Here is a 22,883-nt window from a genome sequence, read left to right on the forward strand (position 1 = left end):
GGTGCTTGTGAAAAAAGCAAATGGAGGTTTGCAAATATTCTAAAAGGGGCAGAGAGGACAGACTATCACATTGCAGCTGAATCGAGCCATGATGTGACTCTATTCACCCCACTTCCAGAAAGACAGCAGGCCTAGAGCAATAACAACGCTAAAGGGGCTGAAAGGGTGAGCAGCTTGGAAGAGAGAAGGACAAGGACCTATAAACTCCTGCTTAATGGAGCTGGGATAGGTAAATAGGGAGTGGTTACCTTTTTTCTCCCTGAAACTAACAGCAGCTGTAGAATAACTTGGAGCAAGTTTTGTTTTTTTTATTAAAGGTGGTGTAGAAGGAAGCTGTGGAATTTGGGCCCTGAGGAGGGGGTGAAGGCCACCTGCCCAGCAAGCTGTAGAAAGTCCCTAACCCTCCACTGCAGCAGAAAGCAAGAAGCACTTGAGCCTGGGCTTTGCCACTGGCTAGGAATGGAGAAGGGATGCTGGCCTCAGTGGGCCTTGTTATTCAGGAAAGCTTCTCTGCCTTCCTTTGGCTCTAGCCCTCAGCATGGCAGGGTTGTCTTCTTCCCCCAGGACAAGTAGGCCTTTTTTTTAAATTTATTAAAAGGAGAATTCACCACCCATGCAAACACTTTTATTGACCAGTCCATCTTCATGGGCAGTGTATAAAAAGATGAGAGTGCATTTACATAAAAGTACAACCATGTACAGTGCTTACACTACACGCATCCTGGCCTGCATTGGATTTAACCCTCTCCTCCCACCACCTGACTAATTTGCTGATGGGGAGGGAGGTGGTGTCTCTCTTCAATTACCGGAGATGGAGCTAGCCAAGGGGGTGGGGGGGATGATTCCCCTCCCCCCCCCCCCCAAAACAAACCTGCCAGCTGTCCTTACATAAGCATGGGTCTTCAGCAACGCCTCCTGGCAGGAGCATAGCCCTCCCACTCACCCCCAGCCTGGGGCAGCTAGACCTAGACAAGTGCCTACTCCTGACTTTTGGGAAATCTGCCCCCGATTCTGCAGCTACAGTGATGGGGAAAGGAAGAGGCTGGACGGGCTGGAGGCAAACCTGGCAGCAGTCGAGCTGCCTGAATCTTGTGGAATTCATGTAACAGAGTACAGCATAACTCCCAAGTAATAGGAAGAGAGAGGAACTGCTTGTTATGAACTACGGAGCACAGTAATCATGACAATGGCATCTCTAAAGCATATCTCCATCTGCCTACTTTCTTGGTTGTGATAGGCTTGCACTGACCTTTTTCCTACTGTTTAAAAATGTGGGTTTTTATACCCCTTCCTTACAGTTGTCTTTCTTACTGTGTCTCCTCGTCCCAGTCTTTGCTGGTTGACATAGGCAAAGGTATTGCAGGGGGGTGCTCATCAGTCCTGGATGCGTGGCTCTGGGACTGCCACGTACAATGGTGCAAGCAGTGTGTGTTCTTGCAGCAGGAGGAAAATAGCCTAAACCTCACTGCATGGTTTCCATGCAGTAAATGAGAGAATGTGCGGGGATAACTGAAGCCTCACTTTCAGTGGGAATTGTCAGCCTTAGAGGGGTGGTAGGGATTGTCTGCTGCTGCCGCCAAGGGTCATGTAAAGAAGAAACATGATTCTGTGAATGTTGGACTTGTCCAGGCTGAAGTGAGCTGATGCTGGGGCAGAAGGTAAGTGGTGGTGCTGGTCTTGAGTGGGGGAGGTATGGTTTGGATTTTATTTACATTGTCCGCCTAAGAAACAGGGCCACCGTTGGCTGACACTCTGCCGGGTTTTAGCATCCTGCTGGTTCATGACACAGTCTAATGCAGGGTGGCTTTCTGGGCCTGCCTCAGTAACGCTGTTGGATTGAGGTGTTAGAAGGGACAGACAGTGAGTGTTGGGCTGCAGCATGCTCACGCGTCAGTCCTGTCCGTGCTGTCTGCATTGCTCAGTCGAAGGTCCAGCCCAGTGGAAGTGGAGGGCAAGCATCTGGTTCCTCCTTGCAAGGAACTCCTAGGCACGGTTCTCTTATCGCAGCACGATATGGTAGCCATCTGCATTCTGGGCTGTGACATACAAACAGAAGCAGGATTATTTTCATAAAAAATGTAATGGCAAAAATCCCTCGTCTGGCCTAGCCATAGCACATGGTTGGCTCTATGCTCTCTCCCACTCCTGCAGAGATCCTCTGTTTAACCCAAGCTTTCTTTAATTCAGATACTGTGCTAGTCTCCACTGGCAGGCTCTTCCATATACCCACCATTTCATTACTCCTAAATCTCTCCCCCTTTTTCATCTGCCTTTTTTTTACTTGGAAAAAGGATATGGCAGAAGTGCTCCTTGATGTGCCCTGTTTTCTCTCCCCGATGGCCCAGGTAGTGCAGGAACATTATATGAGCGAAAGAGGGGACTGGAACCCTCTCCCTGTCTACTGCTAAAGCTTCTCTTTGCATGGCTGCTAGCTCTTTCCGTTCGTGGCCATTTGCTATGCTTCCACCATCCATCATCTTTCCCAAATACAGAGCCGCCTGGCTCCTGACTGTCTCAACTCGCCTTGCCAGCTCTGGAACCCATCTGTCCTATCCTCTGTGTTGGTCTTACTCCTAGCTCACTCTTTTAGGGAACACTTGCCTTTCTTCATGGTTGCTCTGAAGGACAATTCATCAGGTAGATTTCTCACCATCTGTAGAGCAGAGAGGCACTTATTGGTGCACGGTTTGAGAAGATTTTAAGTGTGATGCACCCTGAGCAAAGGTGTGGGTACTGTCGGGCTAGTAATGTGGCTGCAGTCTAGGTTGCATTGAAGGAGAGCATGAGGCTGCTTTGCTCCTGGTGTTAAGCCTGGGCACTCCCTTCCCCTTCTTATTGTTCTCTGGCACTGCTGCACCCCATTAGCCCCCTGATCCTAAGAGCCGTACCACATCACTGATGAGAATCTGGATCCCGCTGGGGCCTTGCCTGGAAACCCACTGGATCTGGCTGGCTGGTACGCTGATAAGATCTGCTAGTTGATTGATTAGCTCAGTGGCCGTGAGTTCCTGTAGGTGCAGCTCCCGGTAAAGTGCTGTAAAGGTTGGAGGAGGCTCAGAATTAGGAGAAGGTGAAAGTTCAACAATGCCCTCAGCTCACCAGGAGCTACCCTCAGCCTGGGCAAGGGAATGAGTTGGGTGCCCTTGGCCTGAGTTGGCATTTAGGGGCAGGAGGAAGTAATGCACTCTCAGGCTGGGTCAGTATGGGAGGGGCTGGAGGGAGTCAGGCATCCTCACTCTGAGTTGGGTGTTTTTCCCTCACTCTACAGCTGTTGTGGGATAGTGGGGGCCTTTCTTTACCTGTTGCTGCATTCTTGGAGGTTTTGCTGTCCTCTTCGGCCTCAGTGCAGACATAAATAGTGAGGCGTGGGCGCACAGACCTGCAGCAGAGAAATGCCCAGTAAGGTGACTTTTCTGCTCAGGGTCCAGGGAGTGTTTGCTCTTGTCAGCTGAACCTACATTGATTATTACTGAAGAAACTTCTAGCATAGCCATAAGCTGCGGCTACTACAAGAAGCCCCAAGCCTAAGATTTGAGGTATGCTGGCACACCTGCCCAATGTAGCCTTCCCCCAAGCTGTACCTGGCCTTCAGCATGTTGGACAGACGGATCCCATCGGCTGCACCACAGATCTGGATGAGGTCAGAACGGGAGAGCTTCATCAAGTCTGCTCCTATAGAAAGAACAAAGAGCAGGCTCTTAGCAAGTAAGCCTTCCCAAACCATCTCCCAGCCAACAATCTTACAAATAGTATCCTTCCCAGGCAAGGCACCATGACCACCACCTTACCCTGGGAACAGTCCCACAAGCAGATCCTCTCTGAGAAACTAAGCAAGAGTCACTACCCAGAGACTGGGCCCTACCAGCATCTTTCCCAGGAGGTGCACTATAACCTCCCTACTGGCAACCATCCCACAAGCAGATCCCCATCAGTATCCTTGGCATCCTTCCCAGCAGGGGCACAGGTTCCACAAGCTGGTCCCTGAAAACATCTTCCACAGGTAAGGCACCATGTCTCCATCAAGCATTATTTTCCCTATAGTGTAAAATGAATTACTAAAAGAAACAAAATACACACCCATGTCCCTACTGCTCTATAGTACAACACAGTGCTGGGCTTCTGCGGTTACCTGTAAAATTCCCCAGTGTTCTGCAGTAACTGGAGAAACGATTCCTGATGAGCCACTGCTGTGTGTCCTGAAGGGTTGCTGAGAGACTGAGGGCCTGCTGGGAAGGAGGGGAGCAATGATCACAAACCTTATCTGCCCCCACCTTGAGCTGCTGTGATCCTTTAGAATTGCAGCAGAAGTGCTGCCTACAACTCTGCCCAGTATTTCACTGCTGCTTCTCCCTTTTATCCTGGCCCTTTTGGTTGCCTTTTTGATTGTAAAAGCACCACTTTGGCTATGTACAAAAAACAAAGCACATGGTTGCACCACAGTGAGAAGGACGGATATATATCAGTGCAAAGGCAAAGAGAGAATCTTTCAGCTGTGAATTTACCAAAATGCTTTGCAATCCAGGGCTACAAATTGCCATCTCTTCCTCCTAGAGCCCAAGCTCATGCCAAGGGCCAAGGTAGGGCCTCATAGCCCACTATGCATTGCTTTACCCACACAGGACCACTAGGGGGCACTGTCCCACCATACAGGACAGTTTCTAGCCGACATCCCCAAATGCTAGCCTGGTGAGCCCCCAGCTCTATTGCTGCTTCTCTGGGCTTTATTCCTCCTTTAAAAATTACCACAGCACTTAACATTTATTTTGAATCGTAATAGTGGGAGCAGGGAAGCAAAAGGAGTTTTCAAAATCAGATCTCCATAAAGCAGAGAGAATAATTCTTTGATTTCACTGGCTTATAGAAAAAGACATTTGCTCTCAAGGTATCTGGATGCATTGTGTTTATAAACTCACTGTTTTTCACATCTTTTAAGAGCATAGAAGTGCCATGCTGGATCAGACCAAGGTCCACTGAGCCCAGCATCCTGCCTTTGACAGTAGTCAGTCCAAGTCACAAGTACCTGGCAAATCCCATAAAGTAGATCTCATTCCTGTTACTCCCAGGGACAGCAATAGGTCTCTTTAATCTGCCTGGCTAATGTTATGGGCTTTTCCTTCGGGAACTTGTCCAAACCTCTTTTATGCCCGCTATGATTGTCTCCTGGATCACTTCCTCTACCAACATATTCCAGAGCTTGATTGTGTGCAGAGTGAAAAAACACTTTCTATGAACTGTTCTGAATCTGCTGGTTGTTGGTGACATGGAGGGTCTCCTTGTTTTTAGTATCATTTGAAAGGGTAACTGCTGTTTATTTACTCATTCACTCCCATTAATGGTTTTATAAACTTCTATCCTGTCCCCTCTCAGCCTTCTCTTTTCCAAGCTGAAGAGCCCTGGCCTGTGTATCCTCTCATCATAGTTCTTGGAGGAAAAGTCCATTGCTATTAATCAAGATGAGTTAGGGAATAGCCACTGCTATTACTGGCATTAGTAGCATGAGATCTACTTAGTGTTTGGGTACTTGGCAGGTACTTGGAATCTGGATTGGCCACTGTTGGAAACAGGATGCTGGGTTTGATGAACTTTTGGTCTGACCCAGTGTGGCAACTTCTTATGTTCTTATAGGAGATGCTCCATCCCCTTTATCATTTTGATCATCCTCCTCTACACCTTCTCTAGTTCCACTCTGTCTTTCTTGAGATGGGGCGACCAGAACTTCACACAATACTCAATCAGGCCAATGCAATATCGGCATGATTGAGCGTCTGCTCTCTTTACACATGCCAATCCACATGTCCAGGCTTGGCATGGTACAAAGGAGGTGCTAGGGATGCAAAATTTTCCATCCCTAGCACCTCCTCGGCATCAGGCGCCCAGGAGAGTTGGCTTGTCAGCGGGATAGGAAAATAGAAGCTCAATTTTATGAGTGTCCATTTCCTAACTTGTGCACTGCCATGGATTAGGAAAATGGACACTTGTTAATTGAGCGTCCACTTTCCTAACCTGACCGTTAGCCACACTTTTTTTTTTTTTTTTTACGGTTCTTTTTTCGGTTTCTCTGACTTAATATCACCATGATATTAAGTGGAAGGAGCTACAGAAAAGCAGTATTTTCTGCTTTTCTGTAACTTTTGGGGCTCCTCAAGAATTAACATCTGCTCCGCAGCAGGCATTAATTTTTGAGTGTAAAAATGTGTGCAGTGGGTGCACTTTTTTTTTGCATTGGGGGTAATAGCTACTAGCCTCATCAACATGAATTTATACGTGATTAGTACTATTAGCTTCACAATGGTTTGGACACATGTTTTGGATGTGCTAATCCCCTTATTGCATGAGGGGTTTTGGATGCATGTCCAAGTGCCTGTATTATTTATTTTATTTAAAAATGCTTATATTCCACCACCTCCAAAAGTCAGTTCGGCATGGATCACAATAAACAATCATAAAATCAACAATTCAAAGGTACACATACAGCACTTAAAATACAAATCCTACTTTTATGGACTGTTTAAAATACTTAAAATTGGTCAAACTACTTCATCCATAAGCCTCCTCAAAGAGCACTGCCTTTAATGCCTTTCTAAACAATTTCAAAGCCTGCTGCTGTCTGAGGCAGTTTATTCCACTTATTTGGTGCTACTGAGGAGAAAACATGCCCTCTAGTTTGAACCCATTTGAATTTTTTAACTGGAGGAATAACTAAAAATTGGGCACCCTCCGATCTCAGAGCACGACCTGGCGTATCAGATGCAATGTAATCTTTCAGTACACATTGAGAAAAGGGGGCACAGTAGACTTCCAGAAGTGAAAATAACTATCCAAAATTTTTTTTTCATATAATGTAAAAGGCAAAAAAACAAAAAGGCAGCCACTACACCATATTGCATCAGTTAGAAGGTGCAGTCATGCCTGAGATTGGGACAGAGGCAATATGATATTCTCCATTTTATTCTTCATTCCTTTTTAGATCATTTCTAACATTCTGTTTGTTTGTTTTTTTTACTGCTGCTGACCACCGAGCAGAGGATTTCAATGTAATGTTCACAAGGACTCCCACATCCTTTTGCTGGGAAGTGACTCCCAATACAGAACCCAGCGTCGTGACCTGTAGTTGGGATTATTTTTCCCGAATGTGCATCACTTTGCACTTTTCCACATCAAATTTCATCTGCCATTCAGTCCTTCTGCAGATCCTCATAAGAACATGCCATACTAGGTCAGACCAAGGATCCATCAAGCCCAGCATCCTGTTTCCAACAGTGGCCAATCCAGGCCATAAAAACTGGCAAGTACCCAAAAACTAAGTCTATTCCATGTTACCGCTGCTATCCCTAAGAAAACTTGATTAATAGCAGTTAATGGACTTCTCCTGCAAGAACTTATCCAATCCTTTTTTAAACACAGCTACACTAACTGCACTAACCACATCCTCTGGCAACAAATTCCAGAGTTCAATTGTGCGTTGAGTGAAAAAGAACTTGCTCCGATTAGTTTTAAATTTGCCACATGCTAACTTCGTGGAGTGCCCCCTAGTCCTTCTATGTACAATCCACTGTTCCTTTAACAACTTGGAATATCTTTGTGTCATCTGCAAAAGTGATCACCTCACTCATTGATCAGTTTTCCTGATCATTTATGAATACTTTAAACAGCACGGGTCCCAGTACCGATGCCTGTGTACTCCAGACATTGGTAAGTTTTCTCCATTTAGAAAACTGACCATTATTTTTCAATCTTACATTTAACTACATTGTTGGGTTAATATTTTGTTAATATTGTGTTAATGTGTAAGTCTTAAATAAATAAAAGGTCACTTTTCTGGCCAATTGTAGCAGTGGCTGCCTTTTTGGATTTTTGCCTTTTACATTATATGAAAAAAAAAAACATTGATAGTCATTTTCACTCCTAGCACATCTTAAGTCTACGGTGCCCCTTTTTCTCAGTTTAAAAGGCTGGAGCCAGACCTGGATTTAGACACAAGCAACATTGGTAACTGCCTTCCAGTGCCAAATTCTGCTGCTGTGGCATTTCATTCACCTTATTGCAACCTGTGGCTAACAGAATAGTAAATCTGGTCCAGGCTCGAGATGGTAGCATCCTGGTGTCTTACCTCTGCCGTGCTCTCCGGAGAACTGGCGGACGGGCAGGCTGGGGATGGGCAGGTTCTGAGAAGACACAAGCGTGGAAGACTGGGCCTGAGCATGTACAGTGCTGAGTACACTGGCAGCGCTGGCTAAAGACGAACTCTTACTGGCGCTCCTCTCCCATCGCACCGTGTGACAGTAGGGCAGACCTGGCCCAAGACTGCATGTGCCCCCCCCCCCTTACCTCTCTGGAGTCGGTGAACTGAGCCCAGGAGTGCTGGGGGGGCTGTGCTGGCTGCTGGAGACCTCAGAGTCTGGCCATGGGGTGCACTAAACAAAAGAAGGGGGTTAGAGGAGCACTTCTGCACCGAGGGAGGAGAGCAGCAGGGAAGATACTTAGTGCACGTCCTACCCCGCTCAGCACCGTGGTCTCGTAGGAGGGCTGGTACTTCTCTCGCTCTTGCAGAGACCGTTTCTCAATCTTTTCACGGTCGGTTTTTTGCTTCCTGTCGGCTCCTTTGGGCTGAAACACAAATGATTCCTGTGAAGCCCTGCGGGAGGTTTGCAGCCAGGAGGGGATTAGGGGAGGAGGGACCTGACCTTGAACACTTTGATCTGGCAGCTGGCAGAGTACAGCGGCTCCGTGTGGGCTCCACTCTCGTCCGCCTTGAAGGTGTCGATCTGGAGGCGGAAAGGGACCCCCTTCTCTCCTCCGTTCTTCCGCAGGGTGAACTCGGTGCTGATGCAGTGAACCTGGCGGCGGAGGAGGGCAGAGGTTAGGGGGGCGGGGAGGGACCCCGCGCCGTTTACTGGTTTAGTTTATGTCCGTGTGCAGCCCCTCCCCCGCTTTGGAGAGGGGGGAGGGGCGCCTCCGTAGAGTTGCGGGGGCACTCGCTGAGCTCCCTGGCGTACAGGACTGGGACAGACAATTACAATGAAGCCATGCTGCACCCTCCTTGATAGGGAATAATAGCCTCCAAGTTCAGTTCTGCGGAAGCTGGGCCCTGGAGGGCCGAGAGCACTGGCAGAGCTTTCCCAACAACTGCAGCCTGTCGGAACTTCCTGGCCCTTTTAGCTGTGTGCAGGTTGTGGCTGGCAGCTCTGCTCACCTGCACAAAAACAGACGTCCTCCTGGTGGGGTCCCAGAGAAACTCAACTGTGTTCAGCAGGGTGGGGTGCATGTGAGGCTCCATCACCCCCACCGACAGCGGGATGTCTGAAACAGTACAGCAGACAGCATATGAGAGACATGCAGCCTCCTCCAAGGAGCTTCCAGGAAAGGCATAGAGGGAGGCAGAGCAGGCTCTTTTGCCATCTGTGGCTGCAGCTGGGGGGGGGGACAGGGCCAACGGGAAACTCACCGATGTCCAGGATCCGGTCCCCAGGGCGGCTCCAGCGCCAGCCCTCCAGCTGCTGGCGCTCGGTGTACTGCAGCCGCCGGTCATGAAAACCCACCCTGATCATGCTCTGTGGGAAGGAGGCAGACGAGGACAAGCTCAGAGATCAGGCCTCCTTTATGCATGAAAACAGTTTGTACTGGCACCTTAACATTTACCAGCACCATTTCGTGCCCAGTTGGACTTGTTATATGCACTGAGTACTGCAGCCTCATGAATCCTGAGCCCGGGGCATTGTGCCTTCCACACCCCCTACGCCAAGCCAAGCCACTGCCTGGAGCCCTCCCTCCCACAAAAAAACCAGAAAAATCCTTCTGCAAGTGGCAGCTGGAGAAGAAGGAAAGAATAGGACTATGGTGCTAGGTCCCTGCCCCTGTTCTGGTGCAGTCACCTCAGCAGCGCTCTTCCACTGCCCTGGCCCCCGGCAGCAGTGTCTCACCTTCAGAAGCTTCCTGCACCCTGAGGACTCTCCGCCCTGCCTCCAGCTACTCAGCATCCGGATCTCGTAGGACTGCCCTGAAAACAGAGGATACCCCAAGGATGGGGGAAGCTTAGCAAGACAGCTCAAACCCCACCCATGCTGTTCAAGCTGCTGTTTGCCAGGAGCCCCCATGCATGCAGAAAGGGACCACACGCACCTCTGCAAAGGCTGCAGAAGGAAGGTTTTATGTGCTTTTTGCTTCTTCCAGTGATTAGGTGTGCAGCAGCCGCCATGGCCACAACCATGGTCAGAGTATGTGTAGGGGACAAGCCTAGTCGTGGCTCCTGCTTTGGTTGCGGTGGGGGAGCCTGACCTGGGTTGGTGTGTGTCGGTATGGTGGTAGCCATTGCCCCCGATTGTATTTGGTAGGTGTGTTTGGGGGGGAGGGGGTAGCCATGGCCCTAGACCTTGGTTGCAGTGGATGGTGGTAACTGAGGTTTCTGGCTAGCTCTGCCCCCTTACCCTGATTCAGGTATGTCAGGGTCTCATCCTGAAGTTTGATGGCTGGTGAGGTGGCAGCGCATAGGACGCACTGAAACGTGGGGCAGTGCAGCTCTGTCGTGGCAGAAACCGGCTGTTCTTCCTGCTTTAGAAAGGGCAGCGGCAAAGTTTCCCTGAAAGAGAAAGAAGTTCCCCAGTATGCCAAGAGCTCCCTAACAGTGAAAGCAGTGCCCCGGTACATTTGGCATACCTCACAAGGTAATCTGGTGTTTATAGCAAAGCAACAGCTGACATGAGAACATAAGCCCATCAGTCCCTGCATCCTGTCTCCCACCGTGGCCAGTCCGGGTCACAAGTACCTGGCAGAGCCCTTAAAGCAGATCTAATTCCTGTTCCTTACTGACCTCCAACCATTGCAGAGCACCTGTCCTGGGCTGATGGAGAGCAAAAAATCCACCACAGTGCATGCTCAGCCCAGAAAAGAGCCTGTCTCTTCCATGCCCAAGAACGCTTGGGGCATATTAATGGGGAGGGAGGAGGGTGAGCACCTGCCACCTGTAATGAGGCTCAGTGGCACCCTCCACACTACCTCACGCACTGGCACAAATCCCCAGGAAGGGGATACCTTGGAATTTCAGCAGAAAAAACATTACTGTGAGCTGGGCTACCTCTGGGGGTGTTTAATAGTTTGAGCCCAAGCTCCAGGTACAAATTCTCTCACACTTTTTCCTCTCTGAGACGTCCAGCTCCCTTACCCTCCCTAGACTCAGATGCAGCTGCAGGCTTGTGGCAGGACAGACATTCTGAGCAAGAGAGTTTTATCATGCCAGAAATGTTAATAATGAAAGAATCAGCTGTTACCTGAAGATGCTGCTGGTGGGACCCTGGTAGTGCTCAGCCGGGGAGGGCCAGTAGTGCTCTGGCTGGCTATGCCAGAAGAGCATGGTGCAGGGGACCCCCTGGGCCAATGAAAGCTAAGAATAACACTCCTCCCCCGCTGTGCAGTGATGGGGTCTCTGAGGCTGCCGCAATCCTTCCGTGGACTCTCTGAAGCTGGTGAAGATCCCGCGCCGGGGCTCTGAGGCTGCCGCCCTTCCTTCAGTAGGATCTCTGAGGCTGCGTGAAGATCCCTGGCTGGGCTCCTTGGATTTCCCTAAGCCTGCAGTTGCACAGACAGCACCACCTCCACCTTTATACTCCCAGCTCACCTGTATTCAGGGCAGGGCTGGCTGCTGGCAGAGAATGAGGCTTCCTGATTGGCTGCTGTGCATCTTAAAGATGAACCCATGGGGGAGTGACACAGGGTTAGATTTCTCAATCACAAAATAAACTAAATTGAATTTATAAATACGGAAGAGTTAGAAATATCACGGAGTCATCCAGGAGCAGTGTCAGTGCTGAGGGGGACAGGTGCAGGGGCAATACACAGAGATACAGTAAATGCCGGGAGGGGGCAGGGGCAATAGAATCACTAACTGCTGGGGGGGGGAGGTACTTTCCTACCTGGGTGTCTTCCGGCTTCTTCATGGAGTTTCCCTTTGAAAATGATCTTGTAGGTCTGTGGGGTATTGACCTGCAAACAACCCAGACAGTTGTTCTCCCTTTTAAATCCCTGAAAACAAATCTTAAATTCCAGCATCTCCGTTTTATTCCAATTAGAGTACAAATCATTCATTCCGAGCCTCCCCTTCAGCCGGTGCCTCATGCACTGCAGCCTTTCACGTGGCACCAGACCCAAAGCTTTAGCGAAACCCAGGGAAGCCTCTTAGCCCTGTGCCAGTGTCCAGATAGAAGGCTTTTCCTGCCATCAGTTATAGCGTCAGACGTGACATCACACACTGCTTGCACCAATCAGCTGCCACCCTGTGTGAGGTCATTGGGAACTCTTTGCGAAGCAGGGCTGCTGGCAGGGACCCTGAGGAACCTTCTCACAGGCCCTTGGCTACTTCAGGTCAGTGGCCATTGTTGCCAAGGCCCTGCCCTCTCCTGGGAGCGCTGCGCATGCTTTCTGTTGTCTGCAAACACTGCAAACTTTCCTTAAATGCTGCAGGTTCCAATTCCTGAAACCTGGGTGTTTGTTGTGAAAACAGAGGCAGGAGCTGCAAGGAGAGTCGGACTGCTAGCCAGAGCCCCAAGGCTTTTGCTGCAGTTTGCAAGGTAAGCACCAGGTCCCAGGCAAATGAGTGTCCCGCCATTGGGGTTCAGGTGACATGCAAGGTCCTGATGTCATCTCTCTTACCAGGACTTGTGAAAAATACTTATTCTGGTGTAGAATTGGGACTGGCTCTGTTCAATACCTTTGTGAGCGACATTGCAGAAGGGATAAAATGTAAAGTTTGTCTATTTGTGGATGAAACTGAGAGCTGCAATAGAGTGGACACACCTGAAGGAGTAGAGAGAATGAGACGGGATTTAAGAAAGCTGGAAGAGTGGTCAAAGATATGGCAGCTGGGATTCACTACCAAGAAGTGCAGAGTCCTGATTCCTGGGTGTGATAATCCTATGGGGGCAGGGGCGGGAATAGACTGATGTGCATGGACCAAGAGAGGGACTTTGGGATAATACTGTCGAGTGATCTGAAGTCCGCGAAACAATGTGACAAGGCGATAGCTAAAGCCAGAAGAATGCTGGGCTGCATAGAGAGAGGAATAACCAGGAAGAAAAAGGAAGTGATTATCCCCTTGTACGAGTCCTTGATGAGGCCTCACCTGGAGTACTGTGCTCAGTTCTGGAGACCGTATCTCCGAAGGGACAGAGACAGGATGGAGGTGGTTCAGAGAAGGGCGACCCAAAATAGTATGGGGTCTGTATCAGAAGACCTATGAGGAGAGGCTGAATGATCTTCATATGCACACCCTGGAAGAGAGGAGGGAAGGGGAGATATGATACAGACCTTCAGATACCTGAAAGATTTTAATGATGCACAGATTTCAAACCTTTTCCCTTGGAAAGAGATCAGTAGAACTAGGGTTAACGAAATGAAACTCGGGGGGGGGGGGAGGACGACTCAGAACCAAAGTCAGGAAATATTACTTCATGGAGAGGTTGGTGAATGCCTGGAATGCTCTTCCAGAGGAAGTGGTGAAGATGAAAACAGTCAAAGAATTCAAAGTGGCATGGGAGAAACACTGTGGATCCCTAGAGAAAGGAAATGAAGAAAAGGATGCATGGGAGTAACTTGCTGGTGTGGCAGTTACTACCCTTATCCAACAAGTCTTGATGCTTTTCATGCAACTGCAACATTGCTCTCTGCTTCAACAGCAGGGGGAAAGGGGAGTTGGATTCAGACAGCAACCAAAGAGGGCTCTGACTTTTACGGTCTGGGGAACTGATAAGCATGGGGGCAACCTGCACAGAGCAGCAGTTATTACCCTTAACAGAAGGCATGGGATTACTATCCCTAACCAATAAGCCTTGATGCTTTTGATGCAACTACAACATCGCTCTCTGCTTTGACGGTGGTAGGAGTGGGATGAGGTGGAAGAGGAGTTGGATTCAGATGACCACCAACGGGCCCTGACTTTTACCATCTGGGGTACTGATATGCAGACATAAGTGAAAAACACATCAGCACTGTCTGAATTTTCATGAAAGCTCATGGAGTAACTGCATGGAGCGGCAGTTGCTGCCCTTAAGAGAAACGGGGGTAACCTGCATGGCGCGGCAGATACTACCACAAGAGGCTTGCTGGGCAGATGGGATGCACCATTTGTCCTTTTCTGCCATCTTTACTGTGTTACCATGTAATGTAGAATTAATAGGAATAATAATCTGGGAAACTTTGAATCCTTCCAAGATGGTAACTGCTTCCTGGGATCACATGAGCATCTCTACCCATTGAGCCCCCAAAACATCCAAAACACCTTCTTATATGCCTACTCATTTTAAGTGGGAATGAGAAAAGTGTATTAACAATGCTGGGGAGGTTTCAATACCAGAAGAACAGGGAGAGTTGCAGGGCAGGATTGGGATGCATTAACAGCTGTGCCTGAGGGGCTCAGAACTGGAATAGCAGGGGGTGCTGCAGGGCGAGGTGCATGGGTAGAGTTTTATATTGGGGTCTCACTACTAGAATAGCGGGCGGTGCTGTAGGGCAGGAGTGAGGTGCATTGACAGAACTGTGTGTAAATGGGGGGTCTCACTACTGGAATAGCAGGGAGTGCTGCAGGGCAGGAGTGGCATGTATTGGCAGAGTTGTGTTTATATGGGGTTCTCAGTACTGGAGCAGCAGGGAGTGCAGCAGAGCAGGAGTGGGGTGCTTTGCAGGGCTATGCATAGGGGTCTCAGTACTGGAATAGCAGGGGGGGTTTAAGAGCAGGAATAAGGTGCATTGGTAGAGTTGTGAGTGGGGTGGGGTCTCAATACTGGAGTAGCAGGGAGTGCTGCAGGGTAGGAGTGAGGTGCTTTGCAGGGCTATGCATAGGGGTCTCAGTACTGGAATAGCAGGGGGGGGTTTAAGAGCAGGAATAAGGTGCATTGGTAGAGTTGTGAGTGGGGGGGGGTCTCAATACTGGAATAGCAGGGGGTGCTGCAGGGTAGGAGTGAGGTGCATTGGGTGATAAGGATTATTATAACACAGGCTTCCTGCATTGTACTGGATCTCTCTAGATCATCTCAGTTTAAGTAACTCCAGAGAGAAATTCCCTATAAAGCTATGTTTCTGTGCTCTGGATGTGAACCAGCTCCCTGATGTTGTGTAACCAAGGGTGCTATAGTGAGGAGGCCAGGGTGTCCTCTCCTGTGTTTGTGTACTAACAGCCGGTGTCTCTCACCAGCCTCCAGGCCTGTGTATACACAACACACAGCCCCCACCAGAGGCTGCACTGGCAGGGAAAGCTGCAGTGTTTGGTGTGAAAACAGAAGCGGGTCCAGCCCCGGCACTGCACCAAGCTGATGTGTGGGAGCCGACAGGCAGGTGGGGATGGAGCTCGGGAGGGGCAGGCCGAGCCCTTACCCCATCACACGTACAGGTTTTCCAAGAAAAGCAGGGATTCCAGTCCACAGCCAGGATGATTTTAGCCAGTCCCAGGTGACACGGGTCTTTCAAACATTAGGGAGGGCCTGTCCCTGCTCCTACTGACCAGCCACCCCCCCCCCCCCAGCCAACTCATGCCGCAGTGCACTGTGGGACATGTAGTTCCAAGTCTTGTACTAAAATCAGCTACGAGAATACACTGTGGGCTTTTAACAGTCTCCCTTCAGGTGAAGGAACTGGAGCCCTCAGTCCCTGTGCATTGCTGGAAGTTAGGGGGATACCAAGACCCAGCAGATAATCCATTCTGCAGCAGGGTACACTCGTTTAATCAAGAAACCCAGCACAAAGGGCTGATGCAATATAAAGCACGGAAAGTGGGCACTGAGAAGTCCGCGCCCGCTTTCCTAACGTGCACGAGGTGCATGCAATATCCACATTAGGGGCTCGCGCTAGGAAGGAGGCGCTAGGGTCGCTTGCGCGACCTTAGCGCCTCCTTGCTAACACGACCCTGCTGCGGCTGCCGCTTATGAAGACCAACGCCGGTAAACTCAACATCAGTCTTCATAACTCAACGGTCTGCCGAGTTATTATTATTATTATTATTATTATTTTTACTTAAAAAGTATAGAAAAGCAGTTTTTTCTGCTTTTCTGTACTTCTTTTACCTGTGCTCAGCTATTAATGCCTGCTCCAGGCAGGGGTTAATATGTGAGCGATAAATGTGCATCTGAGACGCACATTTATCTTTTTGCACGCGGAGTGAATGAGTAATAGGCTCATTCACATGATTTGCATGTGATGAGCGCTATCACATTCACTCTGCATCCGAAGCAGGTTAAATAGGCGCTAATTCCCCTATTGCATTGGGGGGTGGATTAGCGCCTATGTAACCCGCGTCGGAGTGCAGGTTATACAGGACGCTCGGCTGAGCCCCATTGCAACAGGGAGCTGCTGGCTAGGTTTCTGATTTCTGTCGAATGGGCCACGCTGCTCTTAAACAGTCTGACCCTGTCTATCAGGGCAAATGAAGATATTATTCCCCTCTTTACACAGAAGAGAGAATCACTGGAGCTCCCTCACTGAGGGCCGCCCTAGTCAGTAGGAGAAGTTAGCAGTTGCCTAGGGTAGCACCTTTTCCAGTCACAGCAGAACAATACTTATACAGGATACTTCTGGGAGGGGTGGTAGTGATTGTTGAATTTCATTATCAAAATCTCAGGTCCTGATAGTTAATTGGTGGAGGCGAAAGGCTAAAGGTTTTCCTAAGGCTCTGTCCTCACTGCTGAAATAGGACGGGAAAAGCGATGCATCTTTAATGGACCAGGGCTGTACATGAGGCCTATGGGGCACACAGCACCTCTCCTCCCTCTCCCCTCTCTCTCTCTCTGTCTCGCCCCTTACCCAGCTCTCTCTTTCTTTCCTGATAGGAAAGTCTGCTTCATGTAGCTCATGGAGAATCATTTATGGACCTGTCCTGCAAAACCTCAGCTATCCTAAGAGCCTTAACCGTGTTTTCTGACAACAAATTCCACAGCTTAATTGTGCAGTGACTGAAAAAATCACTTTCTTAAATTTGTTTTGAAACTTCTGTTAATGTAAGGGAGTGTCTTCCAGTCCTAGTCACAGTGTAAATAAACAGTAACCTGTTCCACACCACTCAGCATTGTATAAACCTCTGTCAGTGTTTGCCTTCAGACCAGATCAAGTGTGCCACGGAAAGGTCCCCACCACCGATGCTCAGACCCAGGCCAGCCCCAGGGCTCTGCTCTCAGCACAGGGCAGCAACATGAGAGTGGCACGTCAGTCTTTGTGGAGCACGCGTGTGGTCGCTGCAGTGAGGGAATCAATGGGCAGCATTCAGGGCATGGATAGCTGAGCTTTGCTTTGGACACAGCGGACACACAGCCCCCTCCTCCTTCCAGCAGAGCGGGACGGGGAGAGGGTGCAATGAATGCCAGATGGAGCTCTGGCAGCAGCTTACGGCTGCTGCTGTCTCCCCGTTACACTGCCTCAGCTGCTGCCGTCATACTCCCCCTCCACCTCAGCTGCTGCCATCATGCTCCCCCTCTACCTCAGCTCCTGCCATCTCCCCTTCACACTCCCCCTGTGCCTCAGCTCCTGCCATCTCCCCTTCACACTCCCCCTGTGCCTCAGCTCCTACCATCTCCCCATCACACTCCCTCTCCACCTTAGGTACTGCCATCTCCTCATCATACTCTGCCTCAGCTCCTGCCCTCTCCGTCACACTCCCCCTCTGCTGTTGCTGTCTCTACGTCACACTCCCCCTCCACCTCAGCTCCTGCCATCTCCCCTTCACACTCCCCCTGGCCTCAGCTGCTGCCATCTCCCCTTCACACTCCCCCTCTGCCTCAGCTCCTGCCATCTCCCCGTCACACTCCCCCTGGCCTCAGCTCCTGCCATCTCCCCATCACACTCCCCCTGGCCTCAGCTCCTGCCATCTCCCCTTCACACTCCCCCTCTGCCTCAGCTCCTGCCATCTCCCCTTCACACTCCCCCTGTGCCTCAGCTCCTGCCATCTCCCCGTCACACTCCCCCTGGCCTCAGCTCCTGCCATCTCCCCGTCACGCTCCCCCCTGGCCTCAGCTCCTGCCATCTCCCCTTCACACTCCCCCTGGCCTCAGCTCCTGCCATCTCCCCTTCACACTCCCCCTCTGCCTCAGCTCCTGCCATCTCCCCTTCACACTCCCCCTCTGCCTCAGCTCCTGCCATCTCCCCTTCACACTCCCCCTCTGCCTCAGCTCCTGCCATCTCCCCTTCACACACCCCCTGTGCCTCAGCTCCTGCCATCTCCCCTTCACACTCCCCCTGTGCCTCAGCTCCTGCCATCTCCCCTTCACACTCCCCCCTGTGCCTCAGCTCCTGCCATCTCCCCTTCACACTCCCCCTGTGCCTCAGCTCCTGCCATCTCCCCTTCACACTCCCCCTGTGCCTCAGCTCCTGCCATCTGCCCTTCACACTCCCCCTCCGCCTCAGCTCCTGCCATCTCCCCTTCACACTCCCCCTCCGCCTCAGCTCCTGCCATCTCCCCTTCCACACTCCCCCTGTGCCTCAGCTCCTGCCATCTCCCCTTCACACTCCCCCCTGTTGCCTCAGCTCCTGCCATCTCCCCTTCACACTCCCCCTCCGCCCTCAGCTCCTGCCATCTCCCCTTCACACTCCCCCTCCGCCTCAGCTCCTGCCATCTCCCCCTTCACACTCCCCCTGTGCCTCAGCTCCTGCCATCTCCCCTTCATACTCCCCCTGTGCCTCAGCTCCTGCCATCTCCCCTTCACACTCCCCCCTGTGCCTCAGCTCCTGCCATCTCCCCTTCACACTCCCCCTCTGCCTCAGCTCCTGCCATCTCCCCTTCACACTCACCCTGTGCCTCAGCTCCTGCCATCTCCCCTTCACACTCCCCCCTGTGCCTCAGCTCCTGCCATCTCCCCTTCACACTCCCCCTCTGCCTCAGCTCCTGCCATCTCCCCGTCACACTCCCCCTGTGCCTCAGCTCCTGCCATCTCCCCTTCACACTCCCCCCTGTGCCTCAGCTCCTGCCATCTCCCCTTCACACTCCCCCTCTGCCTCAGCTCCTGCCATCTCCCCTTCACACTCCCCCTGGCCTCAGCTCCTGCCATCTCCCCTTCACACTCCCCCTGGCCTCAGCTCCTGCCATCTCCCCTTCACACTCCCCCTGTGCCTCAGCTCCTGCCATCTCCCCTTCACACTCCCCCTGTGCCTCAGCTCCTGCCATCTCCCCTTCACACTCCCCCTCTGCCTCAGCTCCTGCCATCTCCCCTTCACACTCCCCCTGTGCCTCAGCTCCTGCCATGTCCCCTTCACACTCCCCCTGTGCCTCAGCTCCTGCCATCTCCCCTTCACACTCCCCCTGTGCCTCAGCTCCTGCCATCTCCCCTTCACACTCCCCCCTGTGCCTCAGCTCCTGCCATCTCCCCTTCACACTCCCCCTGTGCCTCAGCTCCTGCCATCTCCCCTTCACACTCCCCCTCTGCCTCAGCTCCTGCCATCTCCCCTTCACACGCCCCCTGTGCCTCAGCTCCTGCCATCTCCCCTTCACACTCCCCCTCTGCCTCAGCTCCTGCCATCTCCCCTTCACACGCCCCCTGTGCCTCAGCTCCTGCCATCTCCCCGTCACACTCCCCCTGTGCCTCAGCTCCTGCCATCTCCCCTTCACACTCCCCCTCCGCCTCAGCTCCTGCCATCTCCCCGTCACACTCCCCCTGTGCCTCAGCTCCTGCCATCTCCCCTTCACACTCCCCCTCCGCCTCAGCTCCTGCCATCTCCCCTTCACACTCCCCCTCCGCCTCAGCTCCTGCCATCTCCCCTTCACACTCCCCCTGTGCCTCAGCTCCTGCCATCTCCCCTTCACACTCCCCCTCTGCCTCAGCTCCTGCCATCTCCCCTTCACACTCACCCTGTGCCTCAGCTCCTGCCATCTCCCCGTCACACTCCCCCTGTGCCTCAGCTCCTGCCATCTCCCCTTCACACTCCCCCTCCGCCTCAGCTCCTGCCATCTCCCCTTCACACTCCCCCTCCGCCTCAGCTCCTGCCATCTCCCCTTCACACTCCCCCTCCGCCTCAGCTCCTGCCATCTCCCCGTCACACTCCCCCTCTGCCTCAGCTCCTGCCATCTCCCCTTCACACTCCCCCTCCACCTCAGCTCCTGCCATCTCCCCGTCACACTCCCCATGGTCTCAGCTCCTGCCATTTCCCTGTCACGCTCCCCCTGGCCTCAGCTCCTGCCATCTTCCCTTCACACTCCCCCTCCGCCTCAGCTCCTGCCATCTCCCCGTCACACTCCCCCTCTGCCTCAGCTCCTGCCATCTCCCCTTCACACTCCCCCTCCACCTCAGCTCCTGCCATCTCCCCGTCACACTCCCCATGGTCTCAGCTCCTGCCATTTCCCCGTCACACTCCCCCTGGCCTCAGCTCCTGCCATCTCCCCACTGCCCCTTCCTGCATTTCATTCCCAGAGCTGACTTATCCGTGGTGGCCCTGCTGTCTGCTCCTATAATCCTGTACCTCTCTCCCACAGGAAATGCTGATGAGCCCAGGAGATCTAGCCAAGACCTGCTCATTAATCACAGCCTCACTACTGTCAGCAACACAACTTGCAGCTTGCTCTTACTCCTCGTTTTATTATTCTGGTCCAGTAGTTTCCTCTTGCTCCTTTGGATTTATAGTTCAGTTGGAACTGGGCTCAGGCACCTTGAGCCTTCATTCTCAGCTATTTGGGAATTTGCCCCTAATTTTTATATTCCCTCACTCACTCAGCCCAGCCATCCTGGTGACTGAATCTCTCTCACATGGACCCCAAGTCATCCCCAGTGAGGGATGACTGAGTCTCTGCTCCCCAGGGAGCAGGCGCCAGGCCTGGGAATGGAACTTTGTCACCCAGGTTAATTTGCAATCTGGCACTGGAGTAGCGTCACCACCTTATCTCACATCAGCCAAACACGTTGAGCCAGTTCTGGTTTTGCCCCAGTGCATGTATGGGTTTGTAATTCTGATTCTTCTTAGGGAATCAATGGGATAATCAGAATAAACCCATTGTGTGCTCCATTGCAAAAGCCAGGACTGGATCAGCTTGTTCAGTTCACCTTAGGGTGAGAGAGGGAGAAGGGAGAACAGGGCATCAGGGGAGAGGACACAAACCAGAATCCTACATGCTTAGGATGATGGATGGAGCATGTACAGGTGACCATACAGCAGGACCCCATGCCCTCGAGGAAGCAGCAGCATCTTCCTGCTATCCTCTTCCCTCCCATTTTGTTCCAATCTCCTCCCTCCCTTCATGTTACAGGACTCTTTCTCCCACTGTGCTCCCTGCTCCTCCCTTCTATTGTTTTCCATGACTCAATGATTCCTTTTTTCATTGTGTTCTAGGTCTCCTCCCTCCCTTCCTGTTACAGGACTCTTTCTCCCACTGTGCTCCCTGCTCCTCCCTTCTATTGTTTTCCATGACTCCATGATTCCTTTTTTCATTGTGTTCTAGGTCTCCTCTCTCCCTTCATGTTACAGGACTCTTTCTCCCACTGTGCTCCCTGCTCCTCCCTTCTATTGTTTTCCATGACTCCATGATTCCTTTTTTCATTGTGTTCTAGGTCTCCTCTCTCCCTTCATGTTACAGGACTCTTTCTCCCACTGTGCTCCATGCTCCTCCCTTCTATTGTTTTCCATGACTCAATGATTCCTTTTTTCATTGTGTTCTAGGTCTCCTCCCTCCCTTCATGTTACAGGACTCTTTCTCCCACTGTGCTCCCTGCTCCTCCCTTCTATTGTTTTCCATGACTCCATGATTCCTTTTTTCATTGTGTTCTAGGTCTCCTCTCTCCCTTCATGTTACAGGACTCTTTCTCCCACTGTGCTCCATGCTCCTCCCTTCTATTGTTTTCCATGACTCCACGATTCCTTTTTTCATTGTGTTCCATGTCTCCTCTCTCCCTTCATGTTACAGGACTCTTTCTCCCACTGTGCTCCCTGCTCCTCCCTTCTATTGTTTTCCATGACTCCATGATTCCTTTTTTCATTGTGTTCTAGGTCTCCTCCCTCCCTTCATGTTACAGGACTCTTTCTCCCATTGTGCTCCCCGCTCCTCCCTTCTATTGTTTTCCATGACTCCATGATTCCATTTTTCATTGTGTTCTAGGTCTTCTCTCTCCTTTCATGTTACAGGACTCTTTCTCCCACTGTGCTCCATGCTCCTCCCTTCTATTGTTTTCCATGACTCCATGATTCCTTTTTTCATTGTGTTCTAGGTCTCCTCTCTCCCTTCATGTTACAGGACTCTTTCTCCCACTGTGCTCCATGCTCCTCCCTTCTATTGTTTTCCATGACTCCATGATTCCTTTTTTCATTGTGTTCTAGGTCTCCTCTCTCCCTTCATGTTACAGGACTCTTTCTCCCACTGTGCTCCATGCTCCTCCCTTCTATTGTTTTCCATGACTCCATGATTCCTTTTTTCATTGTGTTCTAGGTCTCCTCCCTCCCTTCATGTTACAGGACTCTTTCTCCCACTGTGCTCCATGCTCCTCCCTTCTATTGTTTTCCATGACTCCATGAGTCCTTTTGTCATTGTTTTCTAGGTCTCCTCTCTCCCTTCATGTTACAGGACTCTTTCTCCCACTGTACTCCATGCTCCTCCCTTCTATTGTTTTCCATGACTCCATGATTCCTTTTTTCATTGTGTTCTAGGTCTCCTCTCTCCCTTCATGTTACAGGACTCTTTCTCCCACTGTGCTCCATGCTCCTCCCTTCTATTGTTTTCCATGACTCCATGAGTCCTTTTGTCATTGTGTTCTAGGTCTCCTCTCTCCCTTCATGTTACAGGACTCTTTCTCCCACTGTACTCCATGCTCCTCCCTTCTATTGTTTTCCGTGACTCCATGAGTCCTTTTTTCATTGTGTTCTAGGTCTCCTCTCCCTTTTTTCCTTGACTCTTCCATCCCATTTGGTCCCTAACTCTATGTATCTTTCCCCATTCTGTT

At 51.1% G+C, this 22,883-nt stretch overlaps 1 protein-coding gene and 1 pseudogene across 3 annotated transcripts; both read right to left on the reverse strand.

The window, feature by feature from the left end:
* Positions 1-609: 609 nt before the first annotated feature.
* Positions 610-11,695, reverse strand: LOC115073997 (transcription factor CP2-like protein 1). 3 transcript variants are annotated; one of them, XM_029573034.1, is made up of 15 exons: positions 11,265-11,694; positions 10,425-10,576; positions 9,921-9,997; positions 9,446-9,551; positions 9,194-9,300; positions 8,685-8,837; positions 8,497-8,607; positions 8,329-8,414; positions 8,111-8,165; positions 4,130-4,223; positions 3,582-3,672; positions 3,300-3,379; positions 2,889-3,034; positions 2,602-2,653; positions 610-2,036 (listed from the first exon to the last, which is right to left on the reverse strand). In XM_029573034.1, exons 1-15 carry the CDS (start codon positions 11,345-11,347, stop codon positions 1,999-2,001), a joined length of 1,431 nt encoding a protein of 476 aa, XP_029428894.1. In that variant the 5' UTR covers positions 11,348-11,694; the 3' UTR covers positions 610-1,998. The 3 variants fall into 3 exon arrangements, with proteins under 3 accessions (XP_029428894.1, XP_029428893.1, XP_029428895.1); XM_029573033.1 differs by having other exon boundaries at positions 4,130-4,226; positions 11,265-11,692; XM_029573035.1 differs by lacking the exon at positions 2,889-3,034 and having other exon boundaries at positions 4,130-4,226; positions 11,265-11,695.
* A 7,597-nt stretch (positions 11,696-19,292) lies between these two features.
* On the reverse strand, positions 19,293-20,066 carry LOC115073652 (annotated as a pseudogene).
* Positions 20,067-22,883: the final 2,817 nt, after the last annotated feature.

The sequence above is a fragment of the Rhinatrema bivittatum genome, chromosome 12 (genome assembly GCF_901001135.1).
Source record: "Rhinatrema bivittatum chromosome 12, aRhiBiv1.1, whole genome shotgun sequence".
NCBI classification, from domain to species: Eukaryota; Metazoa; Chordata; class Amphibia; order Gymnophiona; family Rhinatrematidae; genus Rhinatrema; species Rhinatrema bivittatum.